We start from the raw sequence: 20,095 nt of genomic DNA, 5'->3' as shown, positions 1-20,095 counted from the left end.
TTAGCCACTGAAATGGCTGGCTGCATGTCGGCTCTGATGGTGACTATTTCTGGCTCATCTTTGTATCCCAGTACCCAGCACAGGGCTTGGCGCAGAGTAGGCACTCAGTAAACGTTTGTCCGATGAACGAATTAATGATGAATGGGTGAATCATACAAAGGGTAGTGGGAGGAAAGCGGAGAGCAGATAAAGGTAGCTGGAGGAGAGCACTGTGAGAGTGAGTGTGAGCTGGATGTTGGAGGAGTAGAGAGAGGCAAGAATGAAAGGAAGCTCATGAGTCAGTTGTTGAAGATGCTGAGATCTTGGGAGAGAGCCCTAGAGGTCAGTAGAGGCTGCCTACGGCCAGGGAAGTCTTCAGGTCAGAAAGGCTGCTGAGATGCATAACAGCAAGAAGCAACCGGGAGGTGTTCAAGGGACGCTTCCTGGGGAAAGTGGGGTTCAGGAATGTGAAGAAGTCCTGGGTAGAAGGGCAAGGTGCAGGGGGAGGGGGCTGGAGCCTCTTCACAAAGAACCAGGCCCTGGGGGGCTCATTTCTGAGTGATCTGGGCCTGGGGCAGGGAAGGGACACCAGACCACATCAGAGATAGAGCTGGAGAAACGAGTGGAGGTGTTTTCGTGGGCTGGTGAGGACAGGAGGAAAAGCCAGCATTGAATGGGAGGGCTGAGCAGGCTGGATTAGACTCATGGAGGGGATGAAAAAGCCCCACTATTTTAACAAGAATGTTGCTATAAAGCTATTTCTGTAGTTTTAGGCATCTTTGCGTAAATGCTAGGTCTAGTATGAAAAATCCCAGCTTAGGGGAGGTGGGGGTTTTCTTAGGGGAAAAAAAATAAAGAGACCCAGAAAAGAACACACAATCAAAATTCCACTTAGAGTGTAGAAAAGATTCTATATATGTGTGTTTAAGTCATCTAGTGCTGCTGTAACAGAAATACCACAAGTGGATGGCTTCAACAAACAGAAGTTTATTCTCTCACCGTCTAGTAGGCTAGAAGTCCAAATTCAGGGTGTCAGCTCCATGGGAAGGCTTTCTCTCTCCGTAGGCTCTGGAGGAAGGTCCTTGTCATCAATCTTTCCCAGCCAAGGAGCACAGTGCAGGGACCCCGGGTCTAAAAGTGCTCTTCTCCGAGCACTACTTTCTTGGTGGTATGAGGTCCCCCTGTCTCTGTGCTCACTTCTGTCTTTCGTGTCTCAAAAGAGATTGGTTTAAAACACAATCTCCTGCCTCATTAACGTAACTGCCTCTAATCCTGCATCATTAACATCATAGAGGCAAGATTTACAACACACAGGAAAATGGCATCAGATGACAAAATGGTGGACAATCACACAATACTGGGACTCATAGCCTGACCAAGTTGAAACATATTTTTTGGGAACAGAATTCAATCCATGACAATATGAAAACCAAAACCCACTGCCATTGAGTTGATTCTGACTCATAGCAACCCTATAAGACAGACCAGAACTGCCCCATAGAGTTTCCAAGGCTGTAACCTTTAAGGAAGCAGACTGCCACATCTTTCTCCCTTGGAGTGGCTGGTGGGTTTAAACCACCAACCTTTCGATTAGCAGCCGAGCACTTAACCACTGCATCACCAGGGCTCCTTATATATGAACAGGACTATAAAATTTTAGATAGATAAAGATCAATATATGTTTTATTTTATTTTTAAAGTAAAATGCTGGTATGCAGTCAAAATATTTAGAAAAGGGCCGGGCAGGGCTGTGGTAAGGAAAGAGGAGTGCAGGTTCTGAGGGTTATGTGGGGCCTCCAAGTGCAGCCTGTGACCCCTGCCCTGGATGCAGGCTGGAAGGCAGGACCCATCTTACTCTTGTGTGCCCTGGAGCCAAAACCAGGGGCTGGGCAAAGCCATAAACCTTGAGCCTCGGCACCTGCGGTATGGGGCTAGGCTGAGTATTTGCCCTGAGGGAGATTGTTAACTGAGGTAGACACCCACCCAGCCATCTGGTCCAGGGCCAAAGCCCCTTTTTGGGGGATCAGTAAGGATTTTGTTATGATAGTGACAGTTTTCTTTTTTTTTTTTTGGTTCTTTCTTCCATTCGAAGAAAAGCTGGAAGACAATCTTCAACAGAACAGAGGAGCCTGGATATATTTTTTAAAATTTTAATTTTGGTGAAAATACACTCAGCAGAACATACACCCATTCATCAATTTCTGCATGTACTATTCAGTAACATTGGTTACATTCTTCACGTTGTGTCTCCATTCTTGCTAGCTCTACTCATACTGTTCCACCAACATCGACTTAGACTCACTACCCCCTAAACTTCTTTCTCATATATGCTTTGTAGTTACTGGTGACAATTTGATCTCATATAGGTAATTCTTTAAAAGAGCACAATTTTTATGGCAAACATAATTTACTAGTTTAGCTAAACAGTTGTTTAGTTTAAAAATGACTTCAAGGGACAATTTCAGTTCATAGTTTGAAGATTTTCTCAGAGCGATAGATTTGGGGGTTCCTCCAGTCTCAATAGATCCTGTAGGTCTGGATTCTGTAAGAATTTGAAATTCTGTTCCACATTTTTCCACCTTTTGATTAGGATTCAGCTAACTGTCTCTTTGATCAAAACGTTCAGTAATGGTAGCTGGGTACCATGCACTTTTCTGGTCTCATGGCTAAGGAGGCAAGTAGCCCATCGAGACAGTTTGACTTGCAGTCTTGGGTACATTTTTAAGCCTTGTAAGGGCTGAGTTTCAAAGTTCACTCTACAGTTAACTATTAGACCCATTGTTCTGTTACTATAGCTTAGCCCCAATTGTCAATCTAGACTGGCCATGTCCCTTGGTGTCTCCTATTCAAGGGACATGTTGGGGTTCTCAAAGCAAGCTTAGTGTTTGTTAATTTTCTTTTATTTAAAAATGTCTATAATAGGAACTTTTAAGAGACAGGCAATGTGACATGAAATGAATAGGAAGTGGGTGTCATCACTTCTCAAGGATTGAGAACCACAGTCTGAGATTTCCCCTTCTTTTATCAGACTAAAACACTTCCCCATCACTGGCCACATGGTAAGGGAAGGTTTGTCTTGGAGGCTTCTTCCAGTAAGGAAGGAAAGCTGCTTCTGGCTTAGCATGGGCACAAGAGTTACTGTGGGATGGATTTCATGGGTACAGAACAGGATGTCCACTTCCTGGGCTAAAGAAGATGATGCATGTGTTGCCAGATTGTTGGTAGCTACTGTCGAGTCAGCCTCCAACTCCTGGCGACCCCACGCACAATGGGATTGGACTATTGTGATCCATTGGCTGATTTTCGGCAGTAGCTCGTGAGGCCTTTCCTCCTAGTCTGTCTTAGTCTGGAAACTCTGCTGAAATCTGTTCATCATCATAGCAACATGCAAGCCTCCACTAACAGATGGGTGGTAGCTGCGCATGGGGTGCATTGACCAGGAATCGAACCAGGTCTTCCACATGGAAGATAAGAATCCTAGCGCTGAATCATCATTGTCCCCGTTGCCCAACTAGTACTTCAGAAATGACCATAGAAGGAAAGGTTTCTGACCGGGGTGTGAATTATTTGGGGGATCTCTAGAAACCAAATAAAAACAAGTGTTCCAAAAACAAAGGACAGAAGTTCAGTAGGGCCCAAGACATGAGATGATTTAAAATACAACGTGCACTATTAGTGATCTTTTGCCTGCTTGGCTTTTGCAAAGTCCCCTTTCTGACCCTCCCAAGCTGATGACCAGAAAATAAGACAGGTCCTTGGCTCCTTCTTCCCTTCCCCCTCTCAGAATTTAAACATGAATGAGGTCACTGTGGAGACATAGCACCACAGCAGTACGACAACAATCAAGCTGAAAAGTTTCCATCGTCCTTTCATTTCCACATGTCCAGAAACCTCATTTGAGAACGTGGATTTCCCTTCAGCTCACCATCTTTCTTTTTCTGACCTGCTTGAATTTCTATCTTTGAGAGGCCCAAAAGAATACATACTGTATGATTTCATTTATATGAACTTCTAGAATAGGCACAACCAAACTGTAGTGACAGAGGCAGATCAGTGGATGTCTGGGACCAGGAGTGGTGGGGGTGAGGGGGTTGACAGGGAAGAGGCACTAGGGAACTTTCTGGGATGACGGAAATCTCGTCTATCTTGACATGAGTGAGTTATGTAGGTGAACACGTATGTCAAAACACATTAAGCTCTGCATTTAAGATCCTTGTATTTTACTGTATATAAATTATACTTCAATATACTTTAAAAAATAATAATGTCAGAAAGAGTTTGGCTTCTGGCCTTGGTCACTTATTAGCTCTGTGATCTTGAGCAAGTTACTTAAACTCTCTGGACCTCAGTTTCCCCAGCCATCAAATGAAAATGATAATAGCATTCTACTTTATAAGGGTGCTGTGAGTATTGAATGAATGAAGTCATGCAGAGTTCTGGCGTGTGGTAGGCACTCCACAGTGTTGGCCAGTATTTTTCTTCATGAGCAGACTTCTTTATCAATTCCTCTCCCTGCTGATTTATCTCTGCAGCTTCTCTTATATGGGCCTCACATTTCCATTTTTGTCCATCTTAGTGCTGATCCACATTTCCTCTTTTCATTTATTTATTTATTATTGTGCTGTAGATGAAGTTTTACCAAACAAACTAGCTTCTCATTAACCACATTTCCTCTTGAATGAAACTGTTGAGTCCTCTGACCCCAGGTCTCTCCATTTCAAACCCAACCGGACTGATGGCCCCTTGACACAATTCTGATCATGTCCTTTCCACTGTTCACAAACCTCCTGGTGCCCACAAAATAAGGCTCAAACTCCCAAGGGTGACATGCGAAGTCCTTCCTGAGCTGGTCCCAAAATTCTTTCCAGTCTCACTCCTCAGTGACGTTATCATTATTATTATTTTAGAATAAACCTTGTACTTACTGTCACACTTGGCCAACAGCTCCCAAAGCTTGTCCTTACACCAGAACCCAATTGGTAGGCTTGCAGTGGGACCCAGACAGCTGTCCTTTTTAAATTCTTTTTCATTTTAGAAATTGAGGTATAATTTATGATAGTAAAAGCCACAGGTCTTAACTGTATATTTTGATTAGCTTTGACAAATGTGTAACCCACTCACCTATCAACACGTGTCATGGCTTTAACTGTGTCTCCCCAAAATATCTTGTCAACTTGGTTGGGTCATGATTCCAAGTATTGTATGATTGTGTACTATTTTGTAATCTGATGTGATTTCCTTACGTGTTATAAACTCTATCACTATGACATAATAAGATGGATTAGTGGCAGTTATACTGATGAGGTCTACAAGATTAGATAGTATCTTAAGCCAATCTCTTTTGAGATATAAAAGAGAAAAGAGAGCAGAGACAAAGGGACATCATATCATCAAGAAAGCAGTGCTGGGAGCAGAGCGAGTCTTTTGGACCTTGAGGTTCTTGCACTGAGATACTCCCAGACCAAAGGGAAGACTGATGACAAGGACCTTCTTCCAGAGCGAACAGAGAAGAGAAAGCCCTCACCTGGAGCTGACACCCTGAATTTGGACTTGTAGCCTACTGGACTGTGAGAGAATGAATTTCTCTTTGTTAAGGCCATCCACTTGCGGTATCTCTGTTACAGCAGCACTAGATGACTAAGACAACGTGAGAGAACGTTTCATAGCCAGAAAGCTCCCTCATGGCCAGTGGTGTGCTGGTAAAAGTTTGACAGCTGGCTCCCTGAGGGGGAAAAAAGCTCTGATTTATAGCATTTGCCGATCTCTCTGGTGCAAATATTCCCATATGGCCAATTTTAAGCTATCAGCCTGATGTCTCTGAAAGCAGAGTTGGAAAGAGGCTCACAATCAACTCGGGAACTGGTATAAGACAGCTTCAGCACACCACTGCCATACCTTCTCCCAACCAATCTCTGCCACCCCCATCCCCAGGCAACCACTGATCTGCTTTCTGTCACCATAGATTAGTTTCGCTTGTTCTTGTTTGATATTAATGCAATCATACAATATGTACTCTTTTGTGTCTAGTTCTTTCGATCAGCATGGTTTGGAGATTCATTCATGTTGTTGCCTGTATCAGTAGTTCATTCCTTTTTATTGCTGAGTAGTACTTCGTTGTATGGGTATACCAGTTACCGGTATCATTTGCCATTGAGTTGAATCTGATTTGTGATGACCCCACGTGTAAAAGAACAAGACATTGTCTGATCCTGCACCATTTTCATGATCATTGGGATATTTGAGTCCATTGTTGTGGACACTGAGTTAATGCCTCACATCGAGGATCTCCCTTGCCTTTGCTGGCCCTCTGCTTTGCCAAATGTGTTGTCCCTCTCCAGTGATCAGTCCCTCCCAATGAGGCATCCAAAGCAAGCGAGTTGAAGTCTCAGACAAAATTCTGTAATCCGTAGGGTTTTCATTGGCTAGTTTTCTGATAAGATTACCAGGCCTTTCTTTCTAGTCTGTTTTAGTCTGGAGGCTCTTCTGAAACCTATCCACCACGGGCAACCCTGCTGGCATTTGAAATACCAGTGGCATAGCTTCCAGTTTCATAGCAACACACAAGCCACCACAGTGCGACAAACTGACAGCCGGGTGGTAGTTAATCAATCAAGTAAAATAAACCCATTGCCAGTGAGTTGATTCTGACTCATAACAGCAACAGAGGCTGCCATTTATTATTTTTTTCAAATCCCACCTATCTTCCATCCTCAGCTCAAATTCCACCACTTCCATCAAGTTTTTTCTGACTCCTCCCCCCTCTCCTCTCTGTCTCAAGGTAGCCCCTCTCATAGGTCCCCCAGAAATGTATGAGACATTTGAGTTCTTGTATTTTTATACTGTCTTATCATCCTCATTATATCTGTAAGGTCACTGAAAACAAGGTTATGCTTTGTTGATCATTCTATTACTGGCACATTTGTTGACCTGAATTTAATGTTTTTCTAAATGTGCTATAGACACAATCACCAAAGTCCTTTAAAAGAAGCTATCTCCTCAGGGATGACGTGAGGGAATCACAGAAATTGGATAGCCTTTTCCCCAGCTATTGAGTGGAAATGGATGAGCTGTCTTGAGGCGTCCTAATGTTTGCCATATACCTTGGATTTTACTTGGATCCTCAATCAACGTCCATGGAAGCAGTAGACAAGATATCAAATGATACATTGCATTGGGCAAATCTGCTGCGAAAGACCTCTTTAAAGTGTTAAAAAGCCAAGATGTCACTTTGAGGACTAAGGTGCGCCTGACCCAAGCCACGGTATTTTCAATTGCCTCATATGTATGTGAAAGCGGGACAATGAATAAAGAAGACTGAAGAATTGATGCCTTTGAATTATGGTGTTGGCAAAGAATACTGAATATACCATGGACCGCCAGAAGAACTAACAAGTCTGTCTTGGTAGGAGTACAGCCAGAGTGCTCCTTGGAGGTGCAGATGGCGAGATTTTGTGTCATGTACTTTGGATATGTTATCAGGAGGGACCAGTCCCTGGAAAAGGACGTCATGCTTGGTAAGGTAGAGGGTCAGTGAAAAAGAGGAAGATCCTCCACAAGTTGGATTGACACAGTGGGTGCACCAATGGGCTCAAACATTAGCAAAGATTATGAGGCTGGCGCAGGACTGGGCAGTTTTGTTCTATTGTACATAGGGTGGCTATGAGTCAACTCGACGGCACCTAACAACGACGTTTGTCACTGTAGGCCAGAGGAAACCATGTTACGTGGCATACTTAACTTCCCAGTGAAGCTGTTATCTCCTGCCTGGCTGTCCCCTCTAAGGCCTCTGGTTGTTTTATCTGGCCTTGCCCCATTGGTCAGCTTCTAACTACTAGCAAGATCAGACCATAATCATCTTTCTTTTCCATCTTGATATATAAAAGGAACTGGCTCCATACTTTGTGGGACCCAGTGCAAAATGAAAATGCAGGGCTCTTGTTCAAGTTTATTCGGAATTCCAAGGCTGTGGTAACAGAGCACGAAACCAAGTGTGGGGCCCTGTACAACTGCATAGGCTCCATTCGTGAAGCTGGCCATGATGAAAAGGGACAGAGCCCTCCTCAGCAGACAAAAACCAACCAAGAAAGCTGAGCTTGAGGGCAATTTATCTCCAAAGCTGTCTCCCCTCTTCTTAACATAAAGACAGCTGAGAAAGAAAGCACCTCATGTTCTGTTTATATTAAGGCCACCAGGCTCCTTCTGCACCCCTGTCCTTACCAAGCCAAGCCTTGGTTCCCTCACACACCTGAAAAAACAAATGTCCCAGCAGGGTTGGAACAAGGATGGGGGCAGTGCAATGTCAGTTTTGTAAGACTTTTTTTCCTACAGAGGGGAGGAGGGAGTGCCTATGACAGAGAGGCCTTTGTGGTCACATTTTAGGAAACCTCTCTCCCAGTCTCAGTCCCAATTGAAAGGAACAGTGCGTGGGTATCCTTTTCGAGAGTCTCCCAGTGTAAGCTGGACTGTGGTCTGCTTGCCATTCATAATAAGGATGATGTCCCACACTTGAGGGTGTAACGTTCAAGACCAAGAGGCCACAGATCAATTGACAACAGCCGTTTGGATGTCTTCATCCTCTTGTCCAAGAGCCCAGACCACTAAGTCAGCGCAACTTTTTCCGTGCCCTTCTAATGCACATCCAGGGCACACTGCAGGCTGGGCTCGCCGATATGGTCCACCTAGCTGTTCTTTGAGCTGACTGACTGTGAGACCTCAGGTCCTGGGGCCACTGGGAGAACGGAAAAGGGGCTTTGGCCTTAGTGCCTGGGGTCAAAAAGGGTGGGGGTGCTGCTTTGTGAGGAAACAATCTGTAGAGACCGTGAGCCTGGAGGTCGGGTGGGATGGCTCTTCCTAAGGCACCTCAGGCAACCACAGGTACAAAGCTCTTGAGTCTACTCAGGACGGAACCACCCCCCACGAGGCGCAGCGAACCCAAACATGGCCGCCGAACCCCGGCTCCCAGGATGCAGCCGCGACTCGGGCTGACGCAACCGCGACCGGTTGCCTCAGCCCACGCCCACGTACTCAGCCCGGCCTCCGCCGCCCCAATCCGGGCGTCGATTGGGCCACGTTAGGCCGGGGCCTCTGCCTCAGCCAATGGGCGGCAGCCACAGTGGGTTCTGGCCGCAGAGCCCGGACGCGGCTTGCCTATAAAAGGTGCCCGAGGCGGGGGCGCGCGCCCCGAAGACGTGCACTGCCGTCGTTGGGGTTGCTGGGGTCTGCGGCGCGGCGTGTGTGCCATCTCTGAGCGCAGCGGAGCTTACAGCGCAGCCGACATGGAGCCCGAGCCCCAGCCTGAGCTTGAGCAGGTCACGCTCCTGGTGAAGAGCCCCAACCAGCGCCACCGCGACTTGGAGCTGAGCTGCGAACGCAGCTGGAGCGTGGGCCACCTCAAGGCCCATCTGAGCCGCGTCTACCCCGAGCGCCCGGTGAGAGGAGCCCCCAACTCCCGCTCCAGGCTGCCATCCCCCGAGCCCTCCTTCTAGGGATGTCCCGTCCGCATCCGCTTTCCGGTAGCCTCCTCCTTAGCTGGCCTTGCTCGGGCGGCAGTTACTCGCCTGGTCGCCTCCCCAAGGCTGTGGCTTCGTTCCCTGCCCAACAGTACCATAGGCGCCCCTCTCTTTGCCCAGTGGCTGTCGCTTCCTCTCGCTAGCCGCCATCACCCCGCCTTCCTGGTGGGCTGCCGTCTCCTGTCCCCTCGCTTCCCCACTTCCCCAAACCCGCAGACGCTTCACAGCCCTGCCCCACCTCCTAGGTCTCTTCCCCTTCGGCCCAGGTCAGGGTTCCACGCTTAGCCAAACCACTGAAACAGTAGTTTGACCTTGGGTGAGTCATTTCACCCTCCAGGCCTCAGTGTCCCCAAACGGCAGGGCGACTAGGTGTCTCTATAGGATTGCATACAATGGATAGAAACAAAATAACAAATGCTGTGAAATGAATTGTACGAATGTGATGGCTCAGTGCAGAGAGGAGGGTGCAGGTGCCACCCTGGGCCAGTGGCTAGAGCGCCAGGCACAGCGTCCTTAAAGTCCCACACCCAGGCAGAAGACGTGGCTCTTCCTCTCCCGGTCCACTTTCCGCCATCGGCCCCTCCCTTTCGCGCTGGCCTCTCCAGCCTTTGCTTAGTTCGAGGGAGGAGCCAGGCGCACTTTATGGTAAACAGTGACTTCGTGGGGAAACAGGCTGAAGGAGGCTCCTTCTTGAGTCCTTGAGTTTTAGGACTTCGGCCCCTCAATTACGGAGACTTCCTTGCTTTGTTTTGGTTGACACGTCTGTCAACATCATCCTTAGCGCCGCCCTGCCTCCGCGCTACGTGGTGGAGGGATTGTGCTCTGGACCTTACTGTATTTACTTTCTGCTCGGATATTATGTAAGTGTCAGCAGTGTTCTGTGCTGCCCACATTTGTAATTCTGGATCAAACAGGAAAGGGCACCAGGACAGGGAAAGATTGTGAAATTGTTAATCCTTATCTAGAGGGTTCTGGTATGTGGTAGGTAGCTCCTGTGTTAGGTTGGTTTTGTTGTCAAGGGTGTAAAAACGCATTTTACTTCTGAGTTGTTATTTTGAGATTTACTTATTTATTTAAATAAGTTTTCTATCCCGGTGCAGTTTAGAATTCACTCTGGCACTATTTGCAGTTTTACCATAACTGTTTCCAAGAAGCTAAGTGGCTGTTTGGTTGTGAGAATGGCTATTAGGTACACAAATTGGGGAAGCAGGTGTAATTTCTGATTGCATCAGATGGTAAAAGGCAGTGTTGGGGAGGAGAATTTTCCTTGAAGACTTCCGTGGGTTAGGAACATCACTCATAATAGGTGGGTCTGAAGACCCAAAGTTCTGAATAAAACATCTGCTCAGCTCTACAAATTTATGTTTAAAAGTTATGATGCCTGGAGCACAATTTCATTTGTTTTTTGTAGTATAAGATGGTAAATGTGAGAAGCCTTATTTTAGAACAGTTGTTTAAGATACGTATTTTTTTTCAGATCAGTCTCCTGGGTAAAGACACAGTGTCAAGTCAGGCCTTTAAAAGGGAAAACAATTCAGACCCACAGGCAGCTGTTACTACTGAGTGCTATGGTTTTCAAACAGTTCTAGTGGCAGAAATCTTCAGTATAATGCAGGGCCCCACATATCTAATAGTATTTTACAAATTCATATGTATAGCATTTACTTCTAAAGTCAGCCAGTGGGGACAGTGGTGAACATAGCATCCAATATATTTTTACATTTTGTTTTAGTTGCACGGTGTCAAAAATCCTGATTTATGCCGATAAGTAGATACAGTTTTTGTTATTGTCTTTTGTTGGTTTTAAACAACGTGCTTTACAGTCTCGGGCTAGTTAGCAGGAATAGCTTTATTCCAAGTTTTCCATCATCGGTTATTCTGGCAAGAGTAGGTTGACAGGTTGGTGAGTTCCAGTGTACTGTGGTATATATCATTGGGGTCATTATTTTTAAAAGTACGGTTTTAAAAGAAGTAAAAAATACATGAAAAGTCTATTTTAAAAGTGAATTTTGTATAAAAGTGTTTTAGAGTCCTTATGGTTTTAAAATCCCTGGTATGGAGGAGTAGAGGGGTTGGGATCTTGACTCTTGTTGTAGGTGACCTTGAACAAGTCAGTTTCTCAGAGTTTCTTCCATTAAAATAGGGATACTAACTCTCACAGAGTTGTGTGAATTGTTACCCCGCTCTCCATCTCCTCTATAACTGCATTTGTATGTGGGGAAAAGCCTTTGAAGGCTTAAGTTTCGAATTGCTTCTTGTTATTTTAAGGCAATCCTTGGTGATTTTGGTGAAGACTGACCTTGAGAGAACTTTGTTTTCTCTGAAACAAGCCAAGTTTTGAAGTTAGTTGCTGCTGTAGGAGGGCCGAATAAAATTTATGTTTTCTATAGCAGAAAGCAGTTTCCCTGGGGGTTAGGTCAAATAGTTGCCTTACGTTTTGTGGACCAGAGATAATTTGCTATCCTAAATTTATTCATATGTTATTGATCAGTTTAAAGTTAAGCACTTTCTAAATAAAAAGTTTTGTGTATGAGGCCTTTGAAAAAAATGTTTGCCTATGGAGGAAAACACACATATTCAGGTTATTTATGTAAAACAATTCTTTCTGTGTTTGGGAGCTTGTTGGGGCTGAATGTTGATCTGTGTTACTCTTTTCTTTTCCGTGATAAGCATCCAGAGGACCAGAGATTAATTTATTCTGGGAAGCTGTTGTTGGATCACCAATGTCTCAGGGACTTACTTCCAAAGGTATATCACTTCCACATTAACTTCTGAATGTTTTAAGCACTTACCAGATTGAATTCGGGTCCTAAAGTACCTCCTTAATACTTTCAGCAGGAAAAACGGCATGTTTTGCATCTGGTGTGCAATGTGAAGATGCCTTCAAAAACGCCCGAAACCAGTGCAAAGGTAGGTCTTCTTTTTCATGACGGTAACAATCTTGTCATTCAGACTCTCAAGGGAGAAATAAAGAAGGTTGGATAAAATTCTTTAAGAGAGATTTTACTGTATTCTTACCGGCTGACATTTTTTTCTTCCCCAGCAAGTATCAGGAATTAGAATATGTGTTATCAATGCAAGTGAGAGGTTACTATAATAGTAGCAGGCTATTCCATGAGTGTTGTAGTGGAAAAACAGTTATGCATCACCCTATCTTCTGGGATATGATCTGCCCTACAACAACTGTGTACCCAGATCACTCAACAAGCAAGGCACACAACAACAAAGACTTATTTATGTTTGACTGTCCAAATCACTTATTTTTTTGTTTCATAATGATTATTTGTATACTGTGTAGTATTAATATTTTAACAAGGTGATGTACTCTAAATTGGTGTTACAGTTGCAATTTCCTAAAACATCTGAATATAGCATAGGAAATTCTCTTTTCTTTAGGTTGCTGTTAAGCTGAATTAGTAAATTTAGCGTCTATAAGATGTATAGAGCGTTATCAAGCTTTCTTACCAATGATAACTTCATTGGAAGACTTTAACGAAACTATAGTGTAGTTACTTTAAGGAAAAAATACAGATTTTTTTTTTCAGTATCCGTCTGTTGAAAATTGGATTGAACAAATTTCAGAACATTTTTTACATAACATTACACCTATTTAATTTTGTCAGGTTCAGAGGTTTGGGGCCGGGGACATAAGCCATTCATAGCAAAATAAGCCTTTTAGTTTGATTTCACCCAGTTGCATCAGATCCTTTGTTCTGATGTTCGTATTATACTTATTTAGGTTGCTGAATCCACAGAGCAGCCCACTGGTCTTAATCAGGGACAGTATCCTGGGGATTCCTCAAGTGATGGTTTAAGGCAAAGGGAGGTTCTTCGAAACCTTTCTCCTTCTGGATGGGAGAACATCTCTAGGTGAGTAGTATCATAAAGAACTAATTTATACAACAGGAACATGTGACATTTGTATCAATTTAAGAATAAGATGTGTTTATACACGTATAGTCGCAGAACATTGAAACACACAAATCTTTGCTTTATAAAGGGCTTCACTTACGTATTTAATTTTTCTTTATGCACAGCCTTTTCAGAACATATAAAAAAGTGAGAGACTGAGTATTGAAAATGTAGTCCCTCCGTTGTGGGTGTGTTTGCGTTGTGCTGACTGCTCGATTGCCCTCATGATAGGGAAGTCATGCTGCTACAGGGAAAAAGCGGTTGTCAGCAGCCCGCAGCTGCTTTGCTGAGTGGCTTTGTGCTTTGTTTATTGTAACAATGGGTGACAAAAGGTGAAGAGACCGTTTAAGGAGTGCTCTGCCAAGTGCTGTGTTGGCGATACAAGGAAAGAAGGCCATTTCTTTAGAGCAATGTGAGCTTTTCTTTAGAGCAAAAGCCAGAAGTGACTAAATGTTCTGACATTTGAATTTGATAGCCCTTGGAACACCTTATTAGGAAAGTTCCTTTGGGAAAAAATAATTTGTTAACTGAGTTGAAATTCTGGAACTCTCCTACTCCCCTCCCCATAGTAGTTTTCTACTAGTTTTTAATACTCATATTTTGAGAAAGCCGGCTGTTCGAGGAATTTTCTTTTTCTTAATGAAAATAACAAGAAAATTCCTCAAACATCTGGCTTTCTCAAAACATGAGTATTAAAAACACAGAAGTGGAGGGAACTGTGTAACATCATCATACCCAGGCCCAGTAAATGATCAAGGCTGTGTCATACCTGCTCCATCTATTACCCACTTCCCCGTTTGTGTAAAGTATTTAGAAGTAATTCCCAGGCATCGTGTTGTCTCACCCCTGCATATTTCAGTATACAACTGTAAAAACACTTTAGTTATTCTGCATATCTGCAATGCCATCATCATCAGATCTAACAAAATTAATGAAAGCTCTTTAGTATCATCCCATTTCCATGCACTGTAACTTTTTTAAATGATCAAAAATAGAATCAGACCAAGACCTGTTGGTATTAGAATACTATTTTAGAAATACTCGGGGTATGGGGTTTGGTTAAAAGACTGTCAGCATATAAATTGGATAATTTGGATATTCTGGTTGTGTAACTTGAGAGTTACCTGACTCTGAAGTTCACCATATTAAAGCCAGGTGACTTCATCCAACAGTTGAATAGCCAGTACATAGAGCTTTCCTTAAAGATAGAAGTTGACCTGCACGGATGATCACATAACCAGCCCCAGATCTGCCTGTGAGCCTGTGATAATTTCAGTGTCGTGAAGTGCTACCAGAGGAGCTCACTGTATAAGAAGCACAGAGCCAAAGATGACCCCCACACCCCGGCCGTGGCAGTTTAAGGCTGTGTTGCCTGACAGAGGTGTGAGTTTGGCACCAAACAAACCAGGTCTTAAATCCAACCCTGTCACTAACTAGCTCGGTGACCTTGTGCCAATCTCTTGTCTTCCCTAAGCTCTACTCGGGCTCCCCCTCTGTATAGTGGGGGTGAGATCCCCCTCCCCCACAGGGCTGTTTGGGGTCTAGTGAGAACATGCTGAAGGTGCCTGGCCCAGCAGCCTGTACAGGACACCACGTGGTCAGCAAGCACATACAGGTGATACCTCATGCACACATAACAGTCTCCAGTAATCAGATCCAGGGCCGGAGGAGGGGGAGAGTTCTCTCAGGAAAGGCTTTGGGAGAAGGGGCTTTTGAGCGGCTTTCTAAAGGATGAGCAGTGCATTTGGACCTGCAGTGAGACTCAGCAAGGAAAAAAATGAGGCAGGGATCCACTGAACCTGAAAAGGTCTAGCTTATTTCATCTGTGCACAAAATAAGCCGCAGTCCCTGCAGTCGCTAGCACGATGAGAACCCAGTGCTGGGCGAGGGGCTCTTGTTTTCCTGTGGGCTCTGCATGGTGGTAGGAGGGCTTCACCGGCCAGCGCTTTCTGTGCCTGTGTTACACGGGTGCGCCATCCAGTCGTCTGCCATGAAGCTCTCGTAAAGCCCATTCTTCCATCTTAACAGTGGACCCCTGACATCCCATTTGAAATTTCTTCTGTCTTTTTGACTTGAATCCCCAGTTGTAATTTAGACTTAATTCTCCATTATTCATACTAAACCAGCTCAAAATGATTGTTTTTCAAAATCTTTCATAGGCCTGAAGCTGCCCAGCAGACGTTCCAAGGCCTGGGGCCTGGTTTCACGGGCTACACAACTTACGGGTGGCTGCAGCTCTCCTGGTTCCAGCAGATATATGCCCGGCAGTACTACATGCAGTAGTGAGTGTGGGTGTGGCCAGGGCTCCTGGGAGTTGAGGGCAGTCCCGTCCATGTCACCTGTGAAGTGAAGAATGGAGGGATGAGGGTATTTTCATCCGTTTTTACAGAGGCCTGCTCTGTCCACTTCTGTGGCTGGCGGAGAGTATAAGTGGCAACTGCTATCTCGTTTGTGAATTGTGTTTGTGTCTGACACATAGTCTGATGAATTTATTTAGAAAATATTACTTCTTTTTCAATTTTCATGGTTTTGTGAAAATTTTAATTTGCTAATGCACCATGCTTTCATAGTGACCGTGATGTTTAATTCCAGAGGAAATGTATTGTGTGGCCTCTCTCTGGAGCAGAAGAGGCATTTCTGGATATGACTGTTAGCAAAGAAGTTATTCACTAAAGAAAAATCAAGTGTGCACGCACCTACTTATGATTCTAAAAGACCCCTGCATAAGTAAAGTTACGAGAGCACTGTCTTTACAGTGCTTTGTTCCCAACATTTTCTGTCTGTCGTTTTTATTTAGTTTAGCGGCCACTGCTGCCTCGGGGCCTGTTGTCCCCCCACCAAGTGCACAAGAGATACCTGTGGTCACTGCACCAGCTCCAGCCCCAATTCCCAACCAGTTTCCAGCTGAAAACCAGCCAGCCAATCAGAATGCTGCTCCTCAAGTGGTGGTCAATCCCGGAGCCAATCAGAATTTGCGGATGAATGCACAAGGTGGCCCGATTGTGGAGGAAGATGACGAGATAAACCGAGATTGGTTGGACTGGACCTATTCAGCAGCTACGTTCTCCGTTTTCCTCAGTGTCCTCTACTTCTACTCCTCCCTGAGCAGATTCCTCATGGTCATGGGGGCCACCATTGTTATGTACCTGTAAGCAGATGATTTCCCTTTACTACAGTTACGCTGTATGGTCAGACCTAGTACATGTTTTGCTCCCCTTTGAGCAGTCTTGGTCATTATCTAAGAGATGGGTTTAAAGAGTATGTCAGTCTGGCACTTCCAATACAAAGGATTCAGGGCTTGGTTGTGTATTCAAGAACACTTAATCACGTATTAATACAAGAAGAACATTCTCTTTTCCTCCAGTAAGGCACCTTCCAGGCTCATGCACTACAATAATGTAGCCATACTGAGGCATGGTAAGGAAAATTGTGTTCGTATGTTTGTCTTTATCAGGCTACGGCTGCCTTCCCAGGTAAAGACCAGGCACTGATCCGTTGGCAGCCCTGAGGGGCTAGGGAACCCTTACAGACCTGATGCTTGGCTTATCTGTGGCCTGGTGCAGTGGTTCTCAACCAGGGTGATTCCCCCCGCGCCCCCGGCCCCTGGAACATTGGACAACATCTGGAGACATTTTTGGTGGTCACAACTGAAAGGGTGCTACTGGCATCTAGTGGGTAGAGGCTAGAGATGCTGCTATGCGTGCAATGCCCAGGACAGCCTCCACAATAATTATTCAGCCTGAAATGTCAGTACTGCCGAAGCTAAGAAACCCTGCAGCGCCTAGAGTGAGGGGTCCTTGTTTGTAGTTGACACTGAAAGAGATTTTTCCTTTATGGTAACTATGGGTTTTTATTTTAGTTTTTAAAAATCTTAGAAAAATTTAGAGTAATGTAGCATTCATATATCTGGAATTGATCAATGTTAGTATCTTGTCATATTTGCTTCAAGACTTGGATTTAATCGGATTTTCCAAATAAAACTTTTAGTTCATTCGATAATCTGTAGAGTCATATAGTTAGATGACCAAATTTAGATCTTTATGGGTTGTAATGTGTTCTGATCATAGCTTAGTTTGTGTGTATGTGTGTGTGTGTATGTACGTATTTTTCCCCCTCTGTTGAGGTTTTCAAGTGAAGGTTTAGTTCAGATAAGTATTTATCGAGCACCTACTGTGTGCCAGGTGCCTCTTAAGTTACCGGGTATACAGGGCACATCCCTGACTTCAAGGACCTTACGATCCTGTGAGAAAGTCTAGGAGACAGTGTGATAGAGTGGCCCTGCAGATGGGTCTTGCTGTGAGTGTCTAATTGGGGTGTTGCTATGACTAGAGGAAAGAGAGGGGGACCTTATTTAACTGAGAAGGGCGCTTAAATTTTTGAGTAAGTCTCACTGTGATGTTAGCTAAGATGGACTTTTATGTGCTTCCTTTGAAGGCATCACGTTGGGTGGTTTCCATTTAGACAGAGGCCAGTTCAGAACTTCCCAGATGATGGTCTTCCTTACGAAGCTGTAAATCAGGACCCGAACAATAACCTGCAGGTATGGCACCTCGATGGAGCCCAGGCGAGCCTGACATGAACCCCAGGCTCCCAAATCCTTAACCTTTAGGTTTCCAGCCTCGTGGTTTACCATTTTATTAGGCTAAATATCTCTTTTTTTTTTTTTTTTTTCGAATTTATTCTTAGAGCAGCAGTTATTTGAAGAACATTGAATGTGCCATAAAATCCATAATATATTTTTATCATGTGACAGTTTGCATTTTGGTGCATGTAAATGTTTTTAAATTGTTTTGAATGCTGAATGGTCTGGGACAACAACATGTTCTACTGTGGAAACTGCTAGTGGGTAGTTACTCTACCTAAGGAGTACCTGGAGAAGCATGTCTCATTTACAGAATAGGTTTCCTAGAAAATAATAGGCAGACATCGAATTTCTATAAGGCAGATTAATGCATGATCCTGAAGGAAATTCTCTTATAATATAAATTGTCACCCTAGTACCTGTTTTTAGAATCCTGGGTTTCCCTTTGTGGGGTTCTTAACTCAGAACACTGCCAAAATTAGAGGAATATCCGTATGTAATGAGTGGTTAACTTATCAGTTTAATAATAGTTGAAGATCTAGTTACTTGGTCTGCTTTCTTACTTGCTGCTTGCAATGTTCAAAACCAGGGAAACGTCACCAGCACAGCTGTGGAGGCCTCGGGCAGAGCCCACCCAGCCTAGGACATCGCTCCCTGGGGTCCCGCCTGCCTGGCCACTTTGCATATGGGGCAGGGGCCAAGGAGTTACTTTGCCCTCTCCTAATACATTATCTGGGCTCGTCACGACGCTGATTGTTTTCTTCTCGTGTTTATTAACTGTAGGAAGATGGCTCTGATCCTGAAACAGAAGACCCCAGCCACCTCGCTCCAGACAGGGGCGTACTCGAAGAGCAGACCAGTCCCTCATTTAGGAGCACAGCATGGCTTGTCTTCAAGACTTTCTTTGCCTCTCTTCTTCCAGAAGGCCCCCCAGCCATAGCAAACTGATGGCGTTTGTTCTCTGGCTGCTTAGCTTCTTCGACAGGCATGGACTGGATCTTCTGACTCCAGTTTGATTTCCTCACCTGGACGTGGCAATGACACAAAATTGTTAAAAAGAACCAACAAGAATTATATGCTTTTGTGATGGAGCAAAAGCAGAAAGTATGACATGAAGCCATGATACAAATTGATGAACAAAAAATGCACAAGGCTTCTCATGTCTTTCTTCTGAAGAGCTTTAATATATACTGTATGTAGTTTAATAGTCACTGTAAGTAGAAGGCATTAGTGTCGCATGTTTATGCCTGAGGAACTTTTCCAGATATGTGTGTCTGCACGTGTTTTTGTACATAGATGTCATAGATGCAGAAACGGTTCTGCTGGTATGATTTGATTCCTGTTGGAATGTTTAAATTACACTAAGTGTACTACTTTATATAATCAAATGAAATTGCTAGACATGTTTTAGCAGGACTTTTCTAGGAAAGACTTATGTATAATTGTCTTTTAAAACGCAGTGCTTTACTTTAAACCAAGGGGATCTTGGCAGAGGTGAAAGCCTTTGCTGGTTTTCTGTTCAATAAAGTTTTACTATGAATGACCCTGGTGGAGACTCCTGTCATCTCAGCAATTTACTCTGTCCATTGTCACTGGTTGCTGATGTTTAACTGACTTGAATTTTGCATCTTTTTATTAAAAGGACTGTTTGTACCATTGGAGAATGATGAGGTGAGGCCATGAAGTTTCAATTTACTAAGAATATACCTGTGTTTGCCCCCATTACCTGATTTAAACAGTACTGGCTTATGTTGTAACCCATCAAATTTCAATTCCCCAAATTTAAAGTCAGTGGCATTAAGTACCTTCGACCTTGGCGATTTTTGCAGCAGTTTCACCTGCTCAAATGTCATGCTTTCATAAGCTGAGCTTTTGTGATTTTAATCCTTTTTTGAAGTATGAGCTTTGAGACTTCAGTCATAAAAGCAAAGCTCTGTATTTTTCGTATGTATAATGTTAAGAGGTAGAATGCTAAAAGTCTGGTCAGTGTTGTTTTTGACAAAGTGAATCAGCTTTTTGTATCATGGTTGTGACCATTTAAATTAATCCTCCCTGGAAACATCATTTACATCACATAAACATTCACTGAGCAATTCATAGCTAGATGCTGGGT

General features: G+C 44.1%; 1 protein-coding gene across 3 annotated transcripts; it reads left to right on the top strand.

The window, feature by feature from the left end:
* Nucleotides 1-9,109: 9,109 nt before the first annotated feature.
* Nucleotides 9,110-19,698, top strand: HERPUD1 (homocysteine inducible ER protein with ubiquitin like domain 1). 3 transcript variants are annotated; one of them, XM_004371556.2, is made up of 8 exons: nucleotides 9,110-9,407; nucleotides 12,159-12,236; nucleotides 12,324-12,398; nucleotides 13,228-13,358; nucleotides 15,560-15,682; nucleotides 16,198-16,548; nucleotides 17,835-17,940; nucleotides 18,766-19,698. In XM_004371556.2, exons 1-8 carry the CDS (start codon nucleotides 9,255-9,257, stop codon nucleotides 18,928-18,930), a joined length of 1,182 nt encoding a protein of 393 aa, XP_004371613.1. In that variant the 5' UTR covers nucleotides 9,110-9,254; the 3' UTR covers nucleotides 18,931-19,698. The 3 variants fall into 3 exon arrangements, with proteins under 3 accessions (XP_004371613.1, XP_023582651.1, XP_023582652.1); XM_023726883.1 differs by lacking the exon at nucleotides 17,835-17,940 and having other exon boundaries at nucleotides 9,163-9,407; XM_023726884.1 differs by lacking the exon at nucleotides 18,766-19,698 and having other exon boundaries at nucleotides 9,163-9,407; nucleotides 16,198-16,391; nucleotides 17,835-17,914.
* The last annotated feature ends 397 nt before the right edge of the window (nucleotides 19,699-20,095 follow it).

The sequence above is a fragment of the Trichechus manatus genome, unplaced genomic scaffold, assembly GCF_000243295.1.
Source record: "Trichechus manatus latirostris isolate Lorelei unplaced genomic scaffold, TriManLat1.0 scaffold00014, whole genome shotgun sequence".
Classification (NCBI taxonomy): domain Eukaryota; kingdom Metazoa; phylum Chordata; class Mammalia; order Sirenia; family Trichechidae; genus Trichechus; species Trichechus manatus.
The sequence above is the reverse complement of the archived record's forward strand: the minus strand, read 5'-3'. Positions and strand labels throughout refer to the sequence as shown.

Coding starts and splice junctions, on each gene's coding strand:
- HERPUD1 (XM_004371556.2), top strand. CDS start 9,255: ATGGAGCCCGAGCCCCAGCCTGAGCTTGAGCAGGTCACGCTCCTGGTG. Junction 9,408..12,158: donor GCGTCTACCCCGAGCGCCCG/GTGAGAGGAGCC, acceptor TTCCGTGATAAG/CATCCAGAGGACCAGAGATT. Junction 13,359..15,559: donor GGATGGGAGAACATCTCTAG/GTGAGTAGTATC, acceptor AATCTTTCATAG/GCCTGAAGCTGCCCAGCAGA.